Source organism: Xenopus laevis, chromosome 6L, assembly GCF_017654675.1.
Source record: "Xenopus laevis strain J_2021 chromosome 6L, Xenopus_laevis_v10.1, whole genome shotgun sequence".
Lineage (NCBI taxonomy): Eukaryota > Metazoa > Chordata > Amphibia > Anura > Pipidae > Xenopus > Xenopus laevis.
This window is the reverse complement of record NC_054381.1, coordinates 142,304,567-142,331,108: the sequence shown is the minus strand read 5'-3', so window position 1 is coordinate 142,331,108 and position 26,542 is coordinate 142,304,567. Positions and strand designations below refer to the sequence as shown.

Below are 26,542 nucleotides of genomic sequence, written 5' to 3'. Positions count from 1 at the left end.
ATACTGCTGATTCACTGCACATGCTCTGTCTCTTACTGAGCTTAGGGACCCACTCACAATATACACATAGAATAGAAATATCACAATATAAGGCTGATTAGTTATTAATACAGATAATTACTACATGACGGCTTAGAAACAAGTGCACCTAGCAGGGCTGGATTTCATGGCACGGCGCCTAGAGGCTTCGAGGTCCTAGAGCCCCCTGATCACGCGCACCCCCCCCCCTGCGCACATGCTCACATATACGCCATAGCGTTGGGGGGTAGGCTGTGTTCCCCTAGAATTTCACTGCCCTAGCCTCAGGCCTTTGTAGCTTTGCCACAAATCCGGGCCTGGCAACTAGCATCAGAATTTAATAGCAAGTCCTGTATCATCAGCTTATATTACAGGCCATTCTAATTTTCTGCTTGATAATTTGCGATAACCCCTAAGCTTAGCTTCTCAACAGCGGCTCAGAGCCCACTGAGCATGTGAGTATCACAGACACTTTCCAAAATGGTGACCCTCTGTAACATGTTTGAAGTTCTGGATCATTGCTGCTAATGACAAGCTGAAACTTTAGGCAGGTGCAAGTTTAGTATATAAAATATGACAAGGTTATCCATATTCATTTTTAGGGTTTAGTTCTCCTTTAAACACAAGTAGTTTTATTAACTTTTTAATATATTTTTTTAATTCTAAGGTTCGTTATAATAAAGTGTTACTGGGGTCTCTTTTCCCTTCCTCTTCTGTCGATACTCCCTGCACGAGTTGAAATTGTGCTTAAATGGCCAGCTTTAATTGCATAGGAAGTATTAGTGGGTTCTTGACCCTTACGGTACCCAGTAGGGATGCACTGAATCCACTATTTTTGATTCGGCCGATACCTTTGCGAAAGATTCGGCAGAATACCAAACCTTATTTGCATATGCAAATTAGCGGTGGGAAGGGGAAAACATTCCTAATGCAAATTAGGATTTGACTCGCCTGGGCAGAAGGATTCGGCCAAATTCGAATCCTGCTGAAAAAGGCCGAATCCCGAACCAAATCCTTTATTCGGTGCATCCCTAGTACCCAGGGAACTTATTGAAGTGAGTGCCCTAGGCAGAAGAAACTGACACAGTTTACTGCAAGCTAGAAATGAAAGCAAGGACCTTAATTTAGGTAGTAATTTTCCCACCCAAAAAAGAGAAAATACCAAATGTCTTTCTTTTATTTAATAAAAAAAGGAAACAGTAACAAAGTGATCACAGTGATTACTGACACAGTACAGGTGTTTTCTTATGATTTGCTAATAACTGTAGGAGCCAAGTTTCTCAGTTTTAATTGTCCAGCAACCGAAACAAAGCCAGCTCTCAGCTGTATAACCTGGCCTACTGTACTCCTCATACATGGGGTTTTAATATAAAATGCAGAATATACTTTTATAAAAAAAAAAAAAAGTTGTATCCTCTATTCCCCCTGAATTTTAAGATACAGTAAAAGGGAACAGCTTGCTACATACACAAACAAATGCCTTGCAGCTGAGGCATTCTCTGTAGATGAGTGCAGTGTATTTTGAGCATTCGTTTATGTGTTGCTGAGGTCTATGGAGAACACATCTGCCTAAGTAATTGAAAATACATGATAGATAAACAATATAATGAACGGGGTATACTTTTGCACTAATACACTCCTAAAAAGCACCACTTGTTTGTTGATACAGTACCTATAAAACTGTTCAATATTTTCAGTTTATCTGAAAATGTATATTTTTTTGCTGAACCCATATATTCAGTTTGTTGTTTGCGGTAGGCTGGGGGGCATAAAGGTTTATTTTGGCAACTCCTCTATGATGATCCGTGACACAGAGTTCCACCCAGTAGAAGCATCTCCTCTAGGATAGTCTGAGCAGGTCCCCACCCAGACAGCAACATCCACCAGTCCAGCGCTGATTCCTTCACACAGACCCTCCACTAGAAAGAAAAATAGAAAATGGTATTCAGCAGCATATCCCAGTTCCACTCTGCTTTGTATTAGAGCCAACTCCTTAATATAATTCACCAACAAGATGTCATATGAGACAGATCATCTGGGCCAATTGGTATGCACTTGTCACTAGACTTTAGTGATGAGCTTAATTTTATTTTCATCTTTAATTTTAATCTTCTCATAATCTGTATTGTCAGGTATGGGATCAGTGAACTGGAGAAGTGGAGATATATAGTTTGAACAAATATATCTCTAAAAACCATGCTCACAGTAGTAATTGGTTAGAGTACTTAGAAATGTTGTAAAAGTACAATGTATGCGAGAAATATGCAATAGTCATAAAAAAGGAACTGGTACTGGTATTTGAACTTGTAGCCTCATGTGATGTGTATTGACTCTTCCATCAGTATGGGGGCCATACACTGCTCAACTTATCCAAGGCACCTCAACCACTTAGGACTATCCTGCTCTTCAGTCCAAACAATACCATCCAGGTATGTGGATAGAAAGTAGAGTTTGGGCCAATGTACAATGTATTAAATGAAAATACATTGAAAAGTTTTTATTTTGTGCCCAAATTTCCTATTTCACCTTCAAGAGATAATAACATTTATACTGCAATAATATCCTAATATTTTCATTCCTCTTAGGACATTCATTATATGCATCAGAATGTGATTAAGCACCCTTATAGGGTTTATCAATTAATCTGCTATAGCTGCAAGGATAATTAGGTCACCAAATAATTATTTAACCTAAATAAAAATAACTGGCCTTCAACCTGTGAAATAAGCATTGACCCCAAATCTCACCCTAAATGGTGTTTAGGCTGGCCCTCGTCAATGGCTTTCAGCCCTCATAGGGGGAGTCAGCCCCAAAGCTTTGGGAGCCAGTAGAGAATAGAATAAAAGTAGTGCAAAACAAAGAGGAAGAAGAAGAAAAAAAGGAAACAGAAAAAATTAAAAGAAAGTGAAAAGGGCATACAGTATGTATGAGTTGGATTAAAGAGAAACAAGGGCGTATGTATGCGTTGGATTAAAGAGAAATAGGCACATATTAATGAAATGCAGAGAGCCTTTCTGTCTTAGTAATGGTCAAATGACCTGAGAAGATCTGGCAATAGGTTCATTTGGTTCGTTCAATACGTACCGGTTGATGTTCTATGAATGTTAATTGTGGAATTAAATTCTGCACTTCCTTGGTCTAAGTAAATAATGGCCTCGATGGGAAGAGGCCCAGAGCATTCCGCTCCATTAAAAGTGAAGTACCACCGTTGGCAGCAGGCCGTCTTACACTTGAGCCGCAGGGATCCACTAAACACCACCCGCAGTGCACTGTGGGATCGCATTTTTGTAAATGTACATTCCTTGGGCAAAGAAAGGCATGATATTATTTTTTGTTAATGGCAGACAGCAGTTGAATGTATCTTATATATATATATGCAAGCAAGTGAACAAGTCCTAACTACTGAGCAGTGGTTCAGACAACTGCAGGAGACAATTTGCCCTGATAGCAAACATTTTGTTACTCGACATGGCAAATGGAACACTATACTAAATGCTGGCTGTCTGGGTGTGGAAATGTAACAGAGCCTGAAGGGGCCCATATATAGCCTATAAGGTAGCCATCTTTTCTTTCTCAGTTCATGTGACTTTTTTCAGATCAAGTTCACCCATAAAGGTTTGTCCTTTGGTCAGGGTTCCCTATAGCTCACAGCAAGAGTACACATATAGAAAAACATCAGTTTATTCATCCATAGTTCATCCATAATAATTCAAGGTGGGCTTTCAGATGTCGAAAAAGGCTTTTTTCCCAAATCTCAACCTAAATGGCCTTAAGTCTGAGCTCCCCTTTCCAGTGCTCCAAGCCCCCCAAGGGAGGCCAGACCCACATTTTGGGAACCACTTCTCTAATCTAGTGACTATTGCTTTACTTGACCTTTAACACTGTAATTAACTGTTCTGCAGGAGAGTATTCAAATCCATATTGCCTTTAATTATTTGATTTAGCCTTGTAATGATGGAATTCTAGCTGCCATACATAAGTGGGCCTGCAACTTAATTACTCATAATTGTTTTACAGGCAGGGGGGAATAAATGTAAAGGGACACTATAATCATCCACTTTTGTTTTCCTATCTACTCAGTGTCCTTGTGCGAGTTGATATTCAGGGTGCTGTGCCATATAAGAGAATTGAGGGATTTTTTGTAGGTGAGACTGAACTAGGATGATGTGATTAGAAGAAATCAATTGGTATAATAAAATATGCTTTAACATGCTAAAAAATTAAATCCAATTACCAAAACCAAACTCTTAGTAAGCCCCAGAACGCACATGGCTATAGCAGAGTTACCTACCGCTATTTTCCCGAGGTCTATGCCATAGTTCAACGCACTCCAGGCACACTGCTTGAAATTTGGAGTCCAGGACTCTTCTAGGGTCTCCCTCATGCATTCCCCTTTTTCTCCTTTTACTCCATCACGGCCAGGAATTCCTGGAGTCCCAGGTATCCCATTCACACCAGGAGTTCCATCTCGACCATGAGGGCCCATAGCTCCTTGAACACACATCCCATTATACTGCAAGGAAATCACATGAAGAACATAAAAATTAATAAAAAATGGTGCACAATATTATCCCATCATATGTAAAACTAGAAATATTCATTACATCCATGTCTTTCCTTTATATTATGTTTCTCAGGAAAAATAAAATTACAAATATACAAATCTATTTTCATAAGTAATTAAAAAGTCGTTGGAGAGATAAATTCATGCAGAATAAAACTATAAAACTTGCCATGATTTCTCCTCTCTACCAACAGCAAATGTTTCTGAACACAGAAGCACAACTGCTGCAGGGTTTGAGAATTACAGATCTAAACTGTTCCATTGATTGAAATATGAACAGGCCATCAGGCTAAATCAAAGTAATTCTAATGTGGAAATAATAAACACTCATGCACCGTATTATACGGGCTGACTTTGTGCAAGTTGGGGGTAGTTATTCCTCTTTTGTCAAGTTTGTGTATTTGCTAATAGCAAAACACAGAATGGCATAATTGGGCCAAATAAAGGATGAAAGGCATTGAAATGTAATAAAGATAGGGGAAAAGAGACACCAGTCTATTATGTTTAGTTTATTGCCAATTACACAACTGTTTAAAATAGGAAGTATGAAAAAGAAAGACAATAGCTAGAGGGAAAACAATTTTGTCCTCAAGTGTGTATCTATTGGGAAAACCATAAAACTACTTCCTGACTCCATTTACGGCAATCAGATCCTAAGTGTGATCTGTTGATTGGCACCAATAACTGAAATAGGACTTATTAATTACCCTACAATTTTTAATTGTCACAGTCACGCAGTGCAATTTAGTTGAACACCATTAGCTAGTGATTCAGCTAGAAAACTATTTCCACCTCTTGGGAATGTCTAAAAGAGCTGTTAGCTCCCTAAACCAAATTTGCTTTTTGTTATGTAATGTAAAATATATCTATCTCTGCTAAATAAATGTGTACTTGATATGTTAGTTCTACATTGAGAGAATGGCAATAAATCGACTTGGCAGAGAATTGTTTCCCTGGGATAGACTGATAGAAGTGCTAAGACAGACACTGACCCTGTAGTATTTAAAGAGTGGTAATAATTCACCATTTGTCACTTGGAACCCCTCAGCGACAATAAGGAAGTTATTTATAAAAGGTCGAGTTTGTAAGGTGTGTGAGGGTTTTTTATGTCTCAAATAAACTCACAACTCAAATGTTTTCTTAATTATTAAAAAACTCAAATTTAAACAGTCGGGGTGAAAAACTTGAATACAAGAATTGATTGATTTTTTGTCTAAAAAAAAAACTCAATCGCTCTAATTTATCAAGCTTTCGATCGAAGACCACTGAAAAAAACCTGAACATCATGACGGCTACAAACATCTTCAAATGGTTCAAGGGACGTCTGCCATTAACTTCTACATGGCCGTAACAGGTTTTAGCTGGAGTGTTTTCAGATTCAAGCTATATTTAGCTTCAGGGCATAATACATACAACATACATCCATCTCAAATAATCCCAGTTTTTTTTTACCTGGAAATTCGAGTCGAGAAATTCGATAAATTTTAAGGAAAAAAAACAATTTGATCTTGATAAATAACATCCTAAGTGTTTATAAGCTATAAGGGGCCATTTTGCAAAAAATAGGTGTGAACCACCATGTTTTTTTGAACTTTGCACCCTGCTACTAAAGCTGAGCACCCACAGGCACAGGTAAAGTACTTGCTCTTCAGAAGGGAGGATAACCATGAGGGATAACTGGTGAGCAAATTTGTGTCACACTAAAAAGGAGTTCTGTGAGAGAAAGAACAAACTTAATGGATTTTGTTTTTATAAGCGGAAAAATAGGGGGCTCCAAGCAACTTATGTACACTGATTTTTTCGGTGTACCTTTAGCCTTAGGCTATATGAGGTAGTTGGAGTTATTTTTGACAATATTGTGACTGCAAATTTTCTCACCGTATTGTGACCACTGAACAGACAGGGGGCATGAAAGCTTGTGGGGCTTAAAAGATTATTATGGTCTGTTGGTTTCATAAAGACTGATGTACTGAAACCTGTATCAGAACAATGAATGTCCACATCAAGAAAATGAGCCAAGAAAAACCAACTAATGAGGGTTAGAAGAATAACTTCTATACCCTATATGCTTATGAATCAGAAAAAAATGGTTGATAAATTCGCAGTAAAGGTTTACGATAAAAATGCACTCTTAAAAATTCGTGAGGAGGTGGGGAAAATTCCACGAGCCAATCTACTTACAAAAAAGAATGTCACACTCAAACAGAAACGGATCCCTTTTGTTTCAATTTATGATACCAGTGCTAAATTCATAAGAAGAACAATTCTTAAGCATTGGAAGGGTTTAAAATCTGATATTAAGCATGGAAATCTCGTTACTTTACCGCCGGTTTTTTCATACAAAAGGGGAAGGAACGTTGGAGATTTGGTTAAAAAGAAAAATGGGTCATGTGTGAATAATAAAAAAGTAGTAGCAGGGTTGGCACTTTTCCTTGCCTCAACTGCGGCCATTGTATAGTCATTACCAAAGGTGATTATGTGGTTCACCCACAAAAAGGCACAAAGCATTTTACAAAGGGCTTCCATACCTGTGATCCAAAGGGCTTAATTTATTGTTTAAAATGCCCGTGTGGCCTGGCTTATATTGGGCAAACGAGTAGACCTGTTAAAATACACTTAAATGAACATAAAGCGGCCATTAGAAATTACAAACCACCCCCAAAAGAAATAAACAAAGAAACTGACAAGAAAAAGAATAAACAAAAAAACACTTTTGTACAAACATTTTTTTGATGAAGGCCATAGAACTTCCCAATTGTGGTGGCAGGTATTGGAGAAGGTAATGACTGCTGATTATAACCTAAAATTAAAATTAACACAGCGTGAAAGTTACTGGATCTGGTTGTTGCAAACACAGACACCAAGAGGGTTAAATGAGGAATTTAGTCTGACTAGCTGCTTGTAACATTTTCCAATATCTATGTTTCTAATTTGTTTCCTTATTCCTTTATAGATTCTCCTGATTGTTTAGAATAGCATCTAGTAGCAGGGGAAGGTATGGCTAAAATTACTCTTTTTTTGATAAATAAGGTCTTGTTGCAATTTAGGGGCACATTTACTATTGGTCGAATATCGAGGGTTAATTAACCTTCGATATTTGACCCTCGAAGTAAAATCCTTTGAATATCGAAGTCGAAGGATTTACCGCAAATGCTTAGATCGAAGGGAAGAACAATTAAATCCTTCTAATCGAACTATTCGAAGGATTTTAATCCATCGATCGAAGGATTTTCCTTCGATCAAGAAAAGCTTAGAAAGCTTATGGGGAAGGTCCCCATAGGCTAACAATTGGGCTCGGTAGGTGGCGAAGTAGGTAGTCAAAGTTTTTTTTTAAAGAGACAGTACTTCGACTATGGAATGGTTGAATGATTTTTAATTTGAATCGTTCGATTCGAAGTCGTAGTCGAAGTAGCCAAAAAAAACTTTGAAATTCGAAGTATTTTTTATTCTATTCCTCCACTCGAGTTTAGTAAATGTGCCCCTTAGTGTTTTTGGGGCTCTTGTTGAACTATAAATGCCTGTATTATACTTTGGACCCTAATGTGTAAATTTATTCCTAACAGCATTCAAGTCTCGTATCTCATGGATTTTTTTGCGTTTTCATGGACTGATGTTCTAACTGTATAACTTATTGTAAATTTACATAATTGGAGGGGTGGATACCTGCAATTAACGGATTTAAGGAAGGTGGTGGGTGTTTTTGAGCACCTGACGAAGGGGTACGCCCCCGAAACATTGTTACTGTTGGATTGACATTAAACACGGGCGTAATCCCTTGAGCATTTTACGTGTGCTGGAGCTCTCTTCCCCCCCCCCCCCAGCAGCAGAATAATGGGAAGGTAACCAGATAACAGCTCCACAGGGCCACTCAGCCAATGAGGCAAGTGCCCCCCTGGTTGCCATTTTTTCAACCAGGAAATTTGGCTTTTCTAGTGCAGAGAACAAAACTGCACTCTCTGCACTAGCGATATGGACCCCCTCCGGCACTGAAAAGATGAGTGCCGTGGGGAGGGGGGTGGCAGAACAAAGGCCAGCCTCGGGCGGCAAAATGGCCTGGATCGCCCCTGCCTGACACAAGATAACAGCTCCCTGATACATAAGATAACAGCAATCAATAGTAAAAATCTGAATCCCTATGCGACACCTTCAGTTACACCAATGTTTCTCCATTGCTTAAAGCTTAACTGAAAGCAGTTCCATCATAAAGTGCTGGAAAGCACATGCCGAGGAAAAACTATCTTAGAGGCTGCCTACACACCAATATTACAACTAAAAAACACTTGTTGGTTCAGGAATAACATTTTATATGGTGAATTATTTGCAGTATAATTTAGAAATAAAAATAATGACAGAATCCCTTTAAAATGTCCCAATACATATGAAACAAATTCACTGTACAGCATCCTATGAATTAAAACCTTGTAAAAAAGCATAGTCCAGTCAGCTTTGCCATAGTTTCTCTGGCTTGGCTTTAATCCCCACAGGCCAGTTCAGTGCCAGTATAAATACTGAAGATCCTATAAAGCCTGGCCTTGTTGTTTCTAAGGACGGATTCCTAGATGTATTGATATTACTGACTTTACCCTGGAAGACTGCACAAAATACCTTGGCTTGAGGAATTGTAGGCCATGATGTGGAAAATATGAAACTGAAATACAAAATAATGAAAAAAGCAGCCTATGAGCCAGAAAGGGGAGTAAAGATGACTGCTAAAAGAGACTGCTAAAGAATGAAAGACTGTACTTCTAGAAAAGCTTTTCACTGACTGCATGCATTAATGAAAAGTAGATTTATATTTGCAGCAATATACAGTTGTTTCTTTGTTCAGAGACATACCTAGAGAGCTGATGTCCCTAACACAAACTTTGCACGATGAACTCCCATTTGCTATCCCTTCTCCGCTGGCAGCTTACCACTAAGAAGATGAGGTCCATGCTGGAGGCCTTCTGGAGGCTGGTGGGATTCCTGCCATGGTGCTGTGCCATGATTTTCCCAACACAAACCAATAACCATTAATTAAAAGCATTGACAGTGACTGTACAGGGCAGCGTAAATGTGGAGTAAAAATAAATATTGTACTTCAGTTACTGTTAAGGTGGGCATAGACGTAACAATTACGATCTTTCTTGGAGAAGATCATTCCAAGAAAGATTGTTTGTTTCAATACACACGTGTAGAGCTGATCATCAGATATACAGGTAGAAACAATGGAATCCTACCTTTATCTGACGATTCAGCACTAACAGTGGCCGATGTTCCAGTGCCTTCAAAGGCACCCGATCAGTAACGTAACTGGAGGGGGGAGGGCCCTGGCGGGACTAGCAGCCGGGCCCCCCTCCATACTCTTTTTTTCTGCATGAATCCAGTGGCGCCGCGAGCTGCCGGGGGGCCCTGAGGGGTCGCGGGCCCTGGCTCAATTGCACCCTCTGCTCCCCTGGTAGTTACGCCACTGCACCCGATCCAAATTTCCCCCCAATCGACGAGCCAACCGATGTCCAAGTCTTCTGCTGATATCGGTCGGCTCTTTTCCCACCATACACACACCAAATATCATATGAAAATTCATTTTGTATGATCTTTTCTGTGCGTCTATGGCCACCTTAGACATCAAGAGTTGCTTGGACCAAATTGTCATGCACCAGGACAATTTATGAGCATCTCAAAAATGGTATAAAAATCACTATTCGTTAAACTGATTTGCTAAATATCACCTTGGTAAATATTCTATGGACATAAAACTAATTGTGTTCCTTTAATGCTGGAAATGCCACATGGGTCCATCCAGACATGGTTTTGTTGGCTTTAGCGCCAACCTGGAACCTGATTCCTTTCTTTTCTATTTTCAGTGCATAAAGAAAACTGATACCACATAGAATACCAAATATAGAAATACTTGAATTTATATGTAAATGCTTTGGTATTTTCCATGCCCAGTGTATTTTAGAACAGACAGAGGATGTCATCAGTCCTATTCTCTGTGGTTTCGATGTTTGATTTGAATGTGCAGCTGTGTTATGATTGGCAGTCATTCCTGCACTCACACACTAATCCAATTCTAGCTGTGTGTATTCAGCCAATCCTCGTCCCAGCGAAAAGGCATGGACATATAAAAATATACACATATAATGAAATGAGTGAAATACAGCTCTTTACCTAAGGCATGCTCAGGTCTCCCCTAGAACACATTCCTATTACATCAGTGATGCCAGACATGAGTACATCCAGATATGGTAGTGGTGTGGTGATGGGAATTCTTATTCATAACCTAATAGTACATTCAGTGATGCTATAATGCCATTAATAATATCATTTAATCTGAAAAGTATCAACAAGACATTGTAAAGGTTGAAGAGTAACTGTCAAACTTTCAGCCAAGACTATCCGTGTTAGATAAAATCTCACGCTCTTAGGGGCAAATTTACTAAAGGGCGAAGTGACTAACGCTGGCGAAAATTCGCCAGCATGACGTCATTTTGGAATTTCGCCGATTTACTAAAGGCCACTGGCGTAACTTCACTAGCGAAGGAGATAGACTCTAGCGGTACTTCGCTCCCTAAAGCCAGGCAAATTTGCGCTCTGGCGAATGGACGTAACTACGCAAATTCACTAGGATGCGGATTTTACTGAACGCTACCTCTTGCTCCAGACTTGCCTTTGCCACCTCAGACCAGGTGAAGTGCAATAGAGTAGATAGGAGTTCCTCAAAAAATAGTTGAAAATTATTCAAAGTCCCAAAAACTGCTAACGTCATTTCCTTTTTCAGGGTGATAGGCTGCAAAAGATCGTAAATTTTTTTTGGGGTATCCGGCTTCCCCCCTACATTTCCTAACATATGGCACATAAACTATACAGTGAGCTCATGTGTAGGGCAATATAACAACTCTATTTTATTTTATTAAAGTTTCCCGGGCTTGTGTAGTGTAATGTATTTGCTGCAACATATACGTCCATTCAACTTTAACTTCCCGCCGTATGCAAATGAGGCAAGCTAGCGCAACTTTGCTTTGCTTGCCACAATAACGTTAGTGCAACTTCACCAGCGTTCGGCTGGACGCAACTTCGGATTTTAGTGAATTTCGTTGTCCTGGCGAATCTACGCCTGGCGAAGTGTTGCGATGTGAGTGAAGCCATCGCTGGCGAATTTTTGGAGGTTAGTAAATTTGCCCCTTAGAGTTTGTGGTACCCTGTAAAAGTAGCTGATTTGTGTGTTTGTGTTAAGTTTATGATTATAAAGTTGTTAAGATATTATACCCATGCCAAGGTAAATGCCATATGGAGGCCCTAACTATTTATCCCTAGCCATTAAATATAGTGTCTCCTGACGAAGGCATTGATCCCAAAATCTGATGCTCCTCTGCCATCGTTTTTTATATATGCGAAAAATCTCTTGAGACCGAAACCAACTTTTAAAAGACACCATTAAAAGGATGTTTTTGGTTGTCTTCCTGATATTCCTTTAGTTACCTCTTTAAACATGGCTGATCTGATGCCTTTCATTGGTTAATGAAGTTTTTGTCCAGCATAATAAATATAACAACTTGTCCTGTCACCTAAATTATTTGCAGTGATTGTAGGACTTGTGAGCTAATATTTAACCCAGATGCCACATTTCTTCATCAGATAAAATGGCTCAGTCCACCAGTCTTAAATTGTGTAAAAGCAGAGCCCCTGGAATTACCCTTCTTCTGAGACAACACTCAACTTGCTGTTGCTCATTAGTACTAAGATGTTTGTTGCTGGTGGCTGCCAAACACCTTTCCAGGGACTATGGTTTGATGTGGCCAAGTAGTACTGTGACCACCAAGGCTGCTAGAGATAGAAGGACAACTAGAGAAGCTTAGGAGGCTATCAGAGAGGAATCTCAAGTGATCCACTGCAAACAACACTGTGTAGCAGATTGATACAGAAGAGGTCTATCAAGGGATGCCCCAACCCACATGAAGGTGAGTACACTGTACACCAATGGAGGGAGTGAATTTTAATCTTAACATTAAGGGGCAAATTCATCAATGGCTACTTCGACCATCTAATGGGCTACTTCGACCTTCGACTACGACTTTTGAATCAAAGGATTCGAACTAAAAATAGTTCAACTATTCGACCGTTCGATAGTCGAAGTACTGTCTCTTTAAGAAAAAACTTCGACCCCCTAGTTCGCCACCTAAAAGCTACCGAACCCAATGTTAGCCTATGGTCCCCATAGGCTTGGATAAATTTTTTTTGGTCGAAGGATAATCCTTCGATCGTTGGATTAAAATCCTTCAAATCGTTCGATCGAAGTATATGCGCAAAATCCTTCGACTTCGATATTCGAAGTCGAAGGATCTTCATTCCCAGTCGAATATCCAGGGTTAATTAACCCTCGATATTCGAACGTTGATGAATTTGCTCCTTAGCCAAGCCTATGGGGACCTTCCCCATAGGCTAACATTGGGTTCGGTAGCTTTTAGGTGGCGAACTAGGGGGTCGAAGTTTTTTCTTAAAGAGACAGTACTTCGACTATCGAATGGTCGATTAGTCGAACGATTTTTAGTTTGAATCCTTCGATTCGAAGGTCGAAGTAGCCCATTCGATAGTCGAAGTAGCCAAAAAAACACTTTGAAATTCAAAGGGTTTTTTTTTCTATTCCTTCACTCGAAGTTAATGAATGTGCCCCTATAAGTATGTGAAAGGAGTGTCAGAAGTATTGCAGAGACTGAATCAAAAGTGCAACTTATTTTTGCCTTTTGAACTGATCTTAAAAGTTCTAACAAGTGTAGCTTGACCTATACCTTACCTAAATTCTTACAGCTACCATACCCAAATGGAATTAAATCCCCCTAATAAGATACTTTAAAACCATATCTAAGCTTCATGACACATAAAACACCCTTTAGCTTTCCACCATATGAAAATGGAAAGATTTCTATGGATACTGACTTCCAAATTTGACCCAAAACGAAAAAGAAATCGAATACGAATTTGACACCCAAATCGCTTGATTTTTTCAGGTTATTGCACAAAACCCCCGAATTTCTCAGATTATCAGATGAAATCCAGAGCACATCACAATATCTTCAGATTGTAAAAGGGACATCTGCCATTGATTATACAAGACCTTGACAGGTTTAAGATGGCGGATTTTCGAATTCGGACATTTGCCGCTTCGAGGTATAACAAATCTCGAAAAATATAAGTTTTTTCCCCTCTTTTTTTTTCCCCAAAAAACCATGAACAGAAAAAAAAAATCAAGTTTAGTAAATAACCCCCTTAATGTATGTACCCATTTATTGTACAGCGTTGTGGAATATGCTGGCGCAGTATAAATAAATGTAACACTAATAGTAATTCCTTATTTAAGATGATGCCAAGTTGCCCCAGCCACATCCCAGATTCAAGTAAAATTTTACTTATGGCCAGTGGAGCACAAGGCACAAAAATGTGTGCCAATGTGCTAAATGTGTTAAAATGCTTACAGAAAGCATTAGAATCAAACTTTCTTTGTGCCTACTTTTTGCAAATTAGGTGCATGAAAATCAGGCTCAAGGGATCCCTGTATTTTGCTCCAGCAGTGGTTTTAGTCTAAAGTTGTTAATCCTTTTATACTAAAACCGCTGAGACATGTTAAGTTGCAATATATTGTATCTGTAGATTGTCCAACAAACACATTTTTTAAAGCTGTTAACAGCTGCCATGGTCCCTTTACTACTGTCCAGGGCTTTGGGTTGGGCTATTGCAATTGTCTGTTTCCATTTGAAAATTAAGGCAGCAGCTGTGTTAACAATAGGAATGCTACTTTCCAACTGCACAAGGCCAGGCCCCCAGGGCACACCAGAATGACATCAAATCTGCAGTATATTATTCTAATGTATTACAACATTGTTTATACATGTACAGTAATAGTGTTCATAACCCCCAGTGAACAAGTAACATTCAACACTGCAGATGAGGGTTATTTAACACAACCTACTACGTGCTCCTATTAAAACAGTTCAGACCTAAAAACAGGGTGGGGAATGTTACTTGGTGGGGTTTCATTTACCACTGCCAGCCCAGAACATATTAGCAGGACAGCCTAAAAAGTTCTACAAAAGGAAAAGAAGGTGAAGATCTACAAACCCAATGTGTTGGAACATAAATTGGATCTTGTATTGTTTTGTAGTCTGCACAATTTATTTCTATCTGGCTCTTTTCTTGGTGGTCCATGTAATGCTCACCTAACAATTATCAGCCCCACTTAGTGGTAGACATGAGAATAGCACCAAAGCAGGATTACCCCAGCTTTCTCTTGCTTTTTACATTTTTTGGTTCAAGAATAAAACTTTAAATGGCAGAGAGAATTATTTGCAATGCAAAAAGTGAACCATAAAAATCATGACAGAATTCCTTAAAGGAGAATTCAACTGTTTACCAAAAAAAAAACCCTACCTCCCACCCCACGTAGACCCACGTAGAAAGGTTGTCTCCATTTTATCCAAATAATCTAAATTTTTAAAAATTATTTCCTTTTTTCCCTGTAATAATAAAACAGTATGTTGTACTTGATCCCAACTAAGATATAATTAATCCTTATTGGAGCAAAACAAACCTAATGGGTTTATTTCATGTTTACATGACTTTCTAGTAGACTTGTAGGTCCAAGATCCAAATTAAGAAAAGCTCTGTTATCCGGTAAACATCAGATCCTGTGCATTCTGGATAACAGGTCCCATACCTGTAATTGTTATTGTTTGTTGTGCATTGCAGTACATAGTTACCTAATTAATTTGTGCTGAAAGAAATACAAAAGTCCAACAAGTTCAACCCCTTCAAATGACCTGTGCCACATATATAGATATACCATGTATGTGTATATATGTATGCACATGTATGTACAATGTAATGTGTACACAGTCTTCTGGTTTCAGAATGATCATTTAAAAAAAATTATTTAAGAGATGTTTGAACTTGATGTTTAAGGATTCCAACATTTACAGCTACTACTGAATACTTTTCCCAGGGATAAAAAAATAAATGAATCCCTTCTTTTACCTAAATAGACATATGCATATTTTATATATATATATATATATATATATATATATATATATATATATATATATATATATATATATATATATATATATATATATATATATATATATATATACACACACATATATATAAATGATGTTCTTATACACAGCCCATTATGAAAAGGAGGCAGGTTAAATGATAAAACTGACCATAGTGTGTGTGAATGTGATGGGGACCTTAGATTGTAAGCTCCACTGGGGCAGGGAATAATCACTGTAAAGGGCTGCGGAATATGTTTGTGCTATGGAGTAAGAGATAATAAAATTTAAAGGTACCTTGACAAAAGAGGCCACTTAAGATGATTGGCAGAAGCCAATCATCTGATGAAGAAATGCAGCTTATGTTGAAGCATAATTAGCAAAAATGTCATCACTCTGGCCCTCAATCAGTGCCTTGGAATGTACAGGGAGCCCAGTCAAACAATAACAAGTGGCAGATTCCATAGACTCGCACAGCACTTGTTATTAGATGTTGAATAGCCATTTGTACAGGGTCGTGTGATGTGGCTAAGTAGGGCCACTTTGGGAGCCCTGGAGCCACTGCCACCTCCAATGCAGGCGTTAGTTCCAGGGTTCCTACAGTAGCCTGCATATATAAGCGCAGGGCAATTGCAACAACAAAAATTTTGGTTGCATGCATTACTCTCACACCAGTGCTGGAAATTATGCCAACTGACGTCTGAATCGATTACAAACTCATTGAAGCCCGAGTGCAATTGTGATGCATAAGATGAAGTTGCATCAGGTGCAACTCGCTCTGAACATTACAGTGCTGAAATTCTGGGGAAAATGTTGTATTTGGGTAATTGCATTTCCCTTTGCAAATCTGCCCTCTGTGTCAGATATGGACATTGCCCATAGGCAGAGCACTTTCCCTCAATTACAGTAATGCATGAAAGCATGTCAGTGCTGTGGTGAACAAGATGAAACATACAGTATATTATAAAATGATTAACCTTGGCCATCTCAAAAGGGACATTGGTCAGAAACGCACTTCTCTCTGGCCCAATCTGAGAAACCAGGTAGGAACTCAGGGCAACGGAAATATGAAAAGTACCCAGAAAGGTGCCTCTGTTTCTACAGGGATGTCCATATAGGCCAGGCAGAGACGTGCATAAAGCCAGGGAGGCCTATTTATCAAAAGTCTCATTTTAGTAGTTTTTAGATGTTCTTGAAATCACGAATAAACTCTATTTCTCTAAAACTGCGAATGCCAAGTATTTTAGTAAAACATCCAGATATAATTTTTTTTAAAAAATGATGAATGATGTGCTAAAAATCAGAAAACCTCGAAAAATTTAAGTTCTAAAAAAATTATTAGCGAAAACCTCTAAAAGACCAACTTGATTAAAACTTGGCAAATTTTGGTATTACAGTTTTTCGGTAAGTTTTTTGCACAAACAATTGTTATAATAGAAAGGCACCCATGCTATGTGTAACCATCTAAACCAGTGATCCTCAACCTGTAGCTCGTGAGCAACATGTTGCTCCCCAACCGCTTGGATGTTGCTCCCAGTGGCCTCAGAGCAGGTGCTTATTTTTGAATTCCAGGCTTGGAGGCAAGTTTTAATTGCATAAAAACCAGGGGTCCTACCAAACAGAGGCTCCTGTAGGCTGCCAGTTCACATAAAGGCTACCAATAGTCAATCACAACCCTCTAACCAGGAACATTTTTCATGCTTGTTTTGCTCCCCAACTCTTTTTACATCTGAATGTTGCTCACGGGTGGAAAAAGTTTGGTAACCCCTGATCTTGAGATTGTACCGTTCTGGCCCGTGTATGGCATGGTCCTGCGTGTCCTAGCTGGGAATGGTCTAGCAGATCAGGCGTGCGCCTCTAGTAAGTCTAACCAATCTCAGTTCTACTTCAAAATTATTATTACAGGTATGTTGCCTGTTATCCAGAATGCTCGGGATCTGTCGTTTTCCAGATAGGGGGTCTTTCTGTAATTTGGATCAACAGACTTTAAAGTCTACTAAAAAAAAATGTGGACATTAAATAAACCCGGTAGGATTGTATTGCTTCCAATAAAGATTAATTATATTTTAGTTGTTAAGTACAAGGCACTGCTTTATTATTACAAAGAAAAAGGAAATATTTTCTAAAAATGTTTGAATTATTTGATAAAAAAATGGAGTCTATAGGAGTTGACCTTCCCATAATTTAGAGCTTTCTGGATACCGGGTTTCCAGATAAAAGATCCCAATAACTGCCATTTATTAAATCATATTCTGCAGTGCTGTACAACAGAAATAAAAAACAAGATTCAAATCCACTTCTAAAACTCAGTATATATTTGCAATTTAATGTATGAGTTCTTACAGTTTAGATGTGCCCGTGTGAAAAAGTGCTAATGAGTGCAGTATCCGGATATATTTTGGCAGGCGTTACAATAGACACGTTGCAGTTCCTCTGTATATACTGTAATCACAGGACTGGAATGTTTAAAAGATATAATTTACTAACAAATGTCTGGAGAAATGAAATGGGACCTTGTTCCTTTTAACTCTCTACACATCTAAAATGTCTGATTGTATGTTACAGGGCCTATATTTATGTGCCCAGAAATGTATATATTTTAAAACTCTTTTATAGACTAAATATTATTACAATTAAAAAAAAAGAGTTCTCTGCATTCCCTGAACAGCCCTTGCTGGGATGCTGGGATTTTTAGTGCAACCACAGTTTGAGTGCTGCCAGCTAATCATCTCTGATTTATAATAAGCTCACATGGTATTATATATCATTCATTGTATATTTGCTAAATATTAATAGTCTTGTAACCACATCCGTTTTATACCAGTCACCTAAGAACTCCACATTATGCATGACTGATTAATAATAAGTACAAGGGTATGCTGCAGACTATAATTGTTTCTGGGCAGCTATGCAGCATGCATCAACCACCAATCCAAACGTCGTTGCAAATCATAATAAATAAGTCTTTTGAAGTGTATTAAAATGCCTGCTTAATATATTTTTAACTAAAGTGAGTTTTTGTCAGTTCAGCCTGCTATTCTTAATACAGGTATGGGATCCATTATCCGGAAACCCATTATCCAGAAAGCTTGGAAATACAGAAAGTGTGTATCCAATAGACTTCATTTTATCCAAATATTCCAAGTTTTTAAAAATGATCTCCTTTTTCTCTGTAATAATAAGACAGTACCTTGTACTTGATCCAAACTAAGATACAATTAATCCTTATTGGAAGCAAAACCAGCCTATTGGGTTTATTTCATATTTGCATGATATTCTAGTAGACTTATGGTATGAAGATCAAAATTACGGAAAGATCTATCATTTGGAAAACTCCAGGTCCCAAGCATTCTGGATAACGGGTCCCATACCTGTATATTATAAATGAACATCAAAAAGTATAAGAATGCAACAAACCCTAATTAAATGCAAGTAAAATAAACCTTAGAACAGAATACTGGTGTATACAACTAGGAAGAATAAAATGTGGGGAGGTAGAATTAGGGTGAAGGCACAGAGGAATGTGTATAGGGTACCACTAAAGGGTAGAATAAATCCACAGACTTAAGAGCAAGAGTCAGGGGGATCTTTGGTGGGGGGGGGGGGGATAGCAAGCGGAAGGGGGTGCTGCAAGCAAGCAGCAGCATTGGTGGGGTGGCAGGCAGGACGCCGGCCAAGTGTATCACCTTGGGCATCAAAACAAATTGGCCCAAATTTGGGTGCCCCTTAGTTTGTAACACAATTATAAAAATAAATAAATATGGTCTTTACAGTCATCCCACTATAGTTTTAGCAATATCCAAACAGTTTAAAAAAGATTAAGGGGCAGATTTACTAAGGGTCGAATATCGAGGGTTAATTAACCCTCGATATTCGACCAGGAACTAAAATCGTTCGACTTCGAATATCGAAGTCGAACGATTTAGCGCAAATCCTGTGATCGAACGATCGAAGGATTATTCGTTCGATCGAACGATTAAATCCTTCGAATCGAACGATTCGAAGGATTTTAATCCAACGATCGAAGGAATATCCTTCGATCAAAAAAATGCAGGAAAGCCTATGGGGACCTTCCCCATAGGCTAACATTGAGTTCGGTAGCTTTTAGCTGCCGAACTAGGGGGTCGAAGTTTTTCTTAAAGAGACAGTACTTCGATTATCGAATAGTCGAACGATTTTTAGTTCGAATCCTTCGATTCGTAGTCGTAGTCGAAGGTCGAACTAGCCCATTCGATGGTCGAAGTAGCCAAAAAAACACTTCGAAATTCGAAGTTTTTTTCATTCGAATCCTTCACTCGAGCTTTGTAAATGTGCCCCTAAATGGTTTCAGCCCTATATCTAACCTTACTGGCTCCTAGGCTGTTTAAAATCACTAATGCTAACTCCTAGCATTCTGTCTGGACTGGGAGTCAAAATAGGCCCTGGTATTCCAAGCACACTGATTTTCTATGGCATCGTACAGCAGCCCCTCTGGTATTTGCCAGAACCCACAGATTGCCATACTGGGTATGGAGCTACTGTCTAGTATGGAGCTGGAGGTAGCACCAATTTCCCTCTGCATCAGTAGACACAGCAGCGCTCAGTTTGGAACACAAGGCAGGATGAAGGGAGCGGTGCCAAGCGCAGCTATATGTAAATGCTCTGAGCGAATGTTGACACAAGTACCTTTAATGAATTGGGGTTTTACAAGAAACTGACTGCGTGGATTTTTTCATGCCTACAACTGTGCTTGCAGTCTTAAAGGAGAACTAAAATTGCAGCAATGATTTGGGACTTCAAACTTGTCACAGGGGGTCACCATCTTGGAAAGTGTCTGCGACACTCACATGCTCAGTGGGCTCTGAGCAGCTGTTGAGAAGCTAAGCTTAGGGGTCGTCACTAATTATCCAGCAGAAAATGAGGTTTGTCTGTAATATAAACTGATGCTACAGGGCTGATTATTAAATTCTGATGCTAGTTGCACTGGTTTAAGTGACAGCAGCACAGAGCATGTGCAGTGAATCAGCAGAAAAGAAGATGAGGAGCTACTGGGGCATCTTTGGAGACACAGATCTTTACTGCTACGGCTGTGGTTGCCTTGGGCTGGTACAGAAGCACAAAACGTACATTTCTAGCCTACTTCTTTAGTTAAAGGACCAGTAACATCAAAAAAAAAATTTAAAAACAATTTTTGGTTAGCGATATGATCAGTTCTAGAGCCCAGCACTTTTATGCAGGTGACTGACCAGGGACAGAGGTAATGGAGCATTGGAGCCGCTGTGCGACACTGCCCCATTTTGATGCAACCTCACATGAAGCCGGGATGCTGCACACTGAGTGCTCCAGCTCTGGGGATCCAGGCTGGTGAAAGTGCAGAGAAGAAGCACCATCCGTCCCATCCACTGGTGCAACTCTCTCCACAGCAAAGTCTTCAACTCTTTTGCGCTTCTTCTTCTGCTGCTGTTGCTTCTCTGCTCCTATGAGCGCCTCCATTGAGAAAGCGTGAGTTTTAAGGATGCACCGAATCCAGGATTCGGTTCGGGATTCGGCCTTTTTCAGCAGGATTCGGCTGAATCCTTCTGCCCGGCCGAACCAAATCTGAATTCTAATTTGCATATGCAAATTAGGGGTGGGGAGGGAAATCTTGTGACTTTTTGTCACAAAACAAGGAACTAAAAAATGTTTCCCCCTTCCAATCCCTAATTTGCATATGCAAATTCTGATTTGGTACGGTATTCGCCCAAATCTTTCGCTATGGATTCGGGGGTTTGGCCGAATCCAAAATAGTGGATTCGGTGCATCCCCTAGTGAGCTTTCAAGCTCATTGTTCAAGGCGATCGCCTTTTCTCTGCCATCCAGTTTCTACTCTCCTGACTCCTACAGACGTCCTCGCAATGCCTATGCCTATGTACAATGAGCTTGAAAGCTCACGCTATCTCTGTGGAGGTGCTCATAGGAGCAGAGAAGCAACAGCAGCAGAAGAAGAAGAAGAAGCGCAAAAGAGTTGACGACTGTGTTAGTTCTCCTTTAAATGTGTTTTTTTAAAAGCATACTATAAGTCCCCCCCCGATTTCTTTAACATGTATAAGGCAACCTATAGCTCGGTGCCTTTATATGGTCAGGAAACTCCCATGTGACTCATTATAATGTTATTCTGTTATTCTTTCTCATCTTTTGTTAGGATATTATTCAGTTACAGTGTCACTGAGTCACAAATGAGCAAGTACCCCAAATTTGTCTTAATGAATGTACCTCTGCCAGGCATTTCCTATAAACATTTATTTGTGGTATTGCGTTACAGTCCTGTGATTGGCAGAAGAAAAATGACTCATTCCGGTAACTGAGTTGATTCATGCTGCTTAATTACCAATGTTTAAGCAATAGTTTTTTACATGCTTTAAAGGCGAACTAATGGCGAAAAAAATAATATGGCTAGAAATGCTGTATTTTATATATTGAATTACAGCCCTATAATTTAAGGGCAGAGACTCACGGGAAGATTCGGGGAGATATAGTCGCTGGCGACTACTCTCCTCTTCTTCGGGAGACTAATCTCCCCGACAAACCTTCCCGCCGGCTAGAATCTAAATCGCTGGCGGGATGGCACTCAGATCGCTTCGTTTTCCGAAGTTGCCTGACGAGGAAACTTGAGGCGACTTTAGAAAACGAATCAATCCGAGTGCCATCCCACCGGCGATTTCAATTTTAGCCGTCGGGAAAGTAAGGAAGTAAATTATTTTAAATATGCAAATCAGTTCAGGATTTGGCTGAATCTTTCATTAAGGATTCAGGATTCGGATGAATCCCAAAACAGTGGATTCAGTGCATCCCTAGCCAAAACATTGGCCACAGGAGCTGATTTAGAAGGCTGGTTGTTAATTCTGATGCAGAATGCACTGGTTCATATGCTGCCATGTAATAATCTAAATTTTTTCTAGGTTTAGTCTAGGTTCAGTCTAGTGCTTAGGGTTGCCACCTGGCCAGTATTTTACCAGCCTGGTCGGTAAAAATGATGTTTGATGCCAATGTTATTAATAGGAAAAAATGGCAAGAATATAGGAAGGCCGGTATTTTTTTCCAGAAAAGGTGGCGACCATAGTAGTGCTCCAGTCTAGGTTCAGTAAATGCCCCTTTCATGTCTCAAATAAATATTCACAGTTGAATGTTGTCACTTCCTGCTTCCTCTCTCTAACCGTGGGAGGAGCTTTACTTCCACAGCCCTGAATGGGAGCAGCACAATGATGACTTCACTATGCTGCCAGACACAGGGCTGGATTTACATAGTGGGCGCCCCTAGGCCCACTACCGGTCGTCACCCTTGTCCCCTCTAGGGGGACAGGAGCAATGGGGATTGGCGCACAGGAAATGTATTAAATGATTGTATCTCCAGCGCATCGCCAGTGTTTTTGAACAAATGTGGGTGTGGTTGGGCAGCCCCCTAAAATCCTGCCGCCCTAGGCCCGGGCCTAGGTGGCCTTTCCACAAATCCGGGCCTGGCCAGACAGTAACTAGCAGTGATCCTGGGGCAGCGTCGGACTGGCGTGTGTGTAGGGTTGCCACCCATCTGGTAACCCTGCAGCTGCCGGTAAATTTGTAATACCCCTAACAAAAGCCCTTGACCCGGCCCCAATCCGCTCAAAATTTACTTTTTTTGCTGCCTTCTGGCCAATCACATACTCTGGCTCCGCCCCTTTACATCACAACACGCCCCTTTCTACATCACAACCTGCCCCTTTTACATCATGGCCCGCCCCTTTGTTCCTGCCCCCAACACCAGCCTGTGGAAATTTTATTAAAAGGTGGCAACCCTAGGTGTGCGGGCCCACTAGGGCTGCATGTCAAGAGCCACCCTTGCAACCTCAAGACCCTCCTTCCTATTCCATCCCCTCCCCTGCCTGCCCTGCACATAACCTTTTTTTTCCAGGTGCTTGTATCTTGCTTGGGAATGCACGGGAGCATCCACAGGGAGCGTATCTGGGTTAGAGGGGTCCCATGAAGGCTGAGGCCCACAGGGTTTTTGCCGGTGTACCAACTGCCCAGTCCAACCATGTCTTGGGAACATTTACAGGTAAAGAATATGCTAAATTCTCGCAATGGTATATTAAGGAATCCCTTCCTTAGACTTGCAAGGCAAGCATTCATTAACTGTGCCAGATTGAATATCCGCTGCACTCCTAGAGCTCCTTTTTTGCTCCTCCTGAAAAATAATTAATCATGATCATGGGGCACCAGCCCAAAGAAAAAAGGTAGTGATTTAATTCACTGAGTGGTATCTAACATTTTGGCACCCCCCTCCAGTGGATAAGTGATTCCCTGTTCTGCAATAGTTTATAGCGATGAATAAAGAGTACTCATAGATCCCCTAGGACAGTCATCCCCAACCAGTGGCTTGTGAGCAACATGTTGCTCACCAACCTCTTGGCCGTGCTCCCAGTGGCCACAAAGCAGATTCTTATTTTTCAATTCCTAGCTTGGAGGCAAATGTTGGTTGCATGTAAACAAGGAGAACTGCCAAACAGAGTCTCCTGTAGGCTATCAGTCACCATAGGGGATACAAATAGCCCATCACAACTCTTATTTTGCAACACCCAGGAACATTTTTCATGCTTGTGTTGCTCCCCAACTGATGGTGTCATTATTGTACCTGGTACCTGAAGGCAATCCTTTCCGCTCACCTTTTACCGTACACCCTCCCTTTCTGTTACCTCTCTGTAACATCTTTCCTCGTGCCTCTGATAACACCACATTCATGTTTCCAATGGTAGCTGCTTGCAGGTCAGGCTAAGGGTGAAAGGATTTGGGTAGTGTGCATGGGTCAGGTCCAATATATTAGGGATGCACTGAATCCAGGATTCGGCCTTTTTCAGCAGGATTCGGAATCGGCCGAATCCTTCTGCCCGGCAGAACCGAATCCGATTCCTAATTTGCATATGCAAATTAGGGGCGGGGAGGGTAATCTCATGATTTTTTCTCACAATACAAGGAAGTAAAAAATGTTTTTCCCTTCACACCCATTTGCATAAGCAAATTCGGATTTGTTTCAGTATTCGGCCCGAATCTATCACAAAGGATTCGGGGGTTCGGCCGAATCCAAAATAGTGGATTCGGTGCATCCCTACTATATTTATACTCCTTGATAAAGGCCCCAATGAGGGCCGAAACGTTGTTTTCACGAGTGATGACTCAATAAACACATTTTGTTTGCAGATTATTGGAGTGCTGGTCCATGTCTGAATTCCATATAATACTTCTTTGACCAAGCACCAAACATCAAATAATGGAGTAAGAGTGCGGGTACAGTTGGACTTTCTATATATATATATATATATATATATATATATATATATATATATATATATATATATATATATATATATATATATATAGTGAATAAAGTACCCCCTCTTGTAAAATATAAGGATATTATTAGTTACCGAGGAGTTTCATGACTATATAAAAACACGAGGCCGAAGGCCGAGTGCTTTTATACAGGTCATGGAACTCCGAGGTAACTTCTAATATCCTCATATTTTACAACTGGGGGTACTTTATTTATTATAATACACAAATTTTAGTGAGTCATGTGACAGAAATGACATCACTACTCACCGTTTATAACTGATGACATCACTACTCACCGTTTATAAGGATATAATTTACAGGATATTCATGGCTTATATCCTTATAAACGGTGAGTTCTGATGTCATCAGTTATAAACGGTGAGTTCTGATGTCATTTCTGTCACAACTCACTGAAACTTGTGTATTATAATAAATAAAGTACCCCCAGTTGTAAAATATGAGGATATTAGAAGTTACCTCGGAGTTCCATGACCTGTATATGGTTTTTATATGATCATGAAACTCCTCAGTAACTTATAATATCCTTATATTTTACAAGAAGGGGTACTTTACTCACTATATATATATATATATATATATATATATATATATATATATATATATATATATATATATATACATATAGTGAAAAAGGATTGCGGCACACCTGTGAGTGCCGCAATCCTTTTTCACTGCTTATTTCCCATGCTGGCACCCAGGTATTAATTTTGTCTGCGGAGTGCACCATTCCTTTGGTTTTATATATATATATATATATATATATATATATATATATATATATATATATATATATATATATATATATATATATATATATATAGTTAGTTACATAGTTAGTTACATATACACATATATATACACACACATTTACTCAGCACTCACCTGTCACACTTCTTTTTGCACAAAAATGTAGCAAGGTTCATTTTCTATCTATTGATACATGTAATATTAGTATATACTAAGGTTCAGATACAAAAGATGACTATATAAACGTATATGAGCTGTTTTCTGAAAAAGAAAGCTCTGAAATACAGTAATATAATTTGCCATAGTCTCCTAAAATTCTTCATTAATGACTGATTTACTTTTATTAGTAAAAGTACTTTTTTTAGTATTAGCAAGTACTATTTACTTGAAGTTAACTAAGATTCCTTAAATCCACTTTTAGCAGCTTTGCTATGCAGTGCTCCATATTACAGAAATACCCCTTAATCAGATAATAGATTTCATACCTATACAAAGTAGATAAGAAGAAAGCAGAACTCACTCTCTCAATGATGTCCAGGTCCTTTTTGTGCAGGCTTCTCTGCTTTACCTTCTGGTTGTCAGGCTGAGAATGTGAAGGCAGCAGCAGACTTGCATACAGCACCAGGCTTGTCCATAATAAATACATCTTAATGCTGAGAAGAAGGGACAATGGCAGAAGAACCCAAATGAAGCTCCCAGCTCAGCCTGCACTGGAACTGTAGCAGTAGGCAAATGAATGGAAGTGTTTAGCTGAATTGCGCTCTTGCTGGCCAGCCTCAGGGGTATAGAAGAATGTCCAGCCCCTGAATCTTAACTCCTCACCGCAGCAAACATGCTG

General features: G+C 39.6%; 1 protein-coding gene across 1 annotated transcript; it reads right to left on the bottom strand.

The window, feature by feature from the left end:
- Nucleotides 1-1,184: 1,184 nt before the first annotated feature.
- On the bottom strand, nt 1,185-26,542 carry cthrc1.L (collagen triple helix repeat containing 1 L homeolog). Its single transcript, XM_018268194.2, has 4 exons — nt 26,225-26,542; nt 4,310-4,531; nt 3,103-3,319; nt 1,185-1,937 (listed from the first exon to the last, which is right to left on the bottom strand). Exons 1-4 carry the CDS (start codon nt 26,348-26,350, stop codon nt 1,795-1,797), a joined length of 708 nt encoding a protein of 235 aa, XP_018123683.1. The 5' UTR covers nt 26,351-26,542; the 3' UTR covers nt 1,185-1,794.

Coding starts and splice junctions, on each gene's coding strand:
- cthrc1.L (XM_018268194.2), bottom strand. CDS start 26,350: ATGTATTTATTATGGACAAGCCTGGTGCTGTATGCAAGTCTGCTGCTG. Junction 4,532..26,224: donor ACCTGGACATCATTGAGAGA/GTGAGTTCTGCT, acceptor ATTTCCTTGCAG/TATAATGGGATGTGTGTTCA. Junction 1,938..3,102: donor CATTCATAGAACATCAACCG/GTACGTATTGAA, acceptor TTTTCTTTCTAG/TGGAGGGTCTGTGTGAAGGA.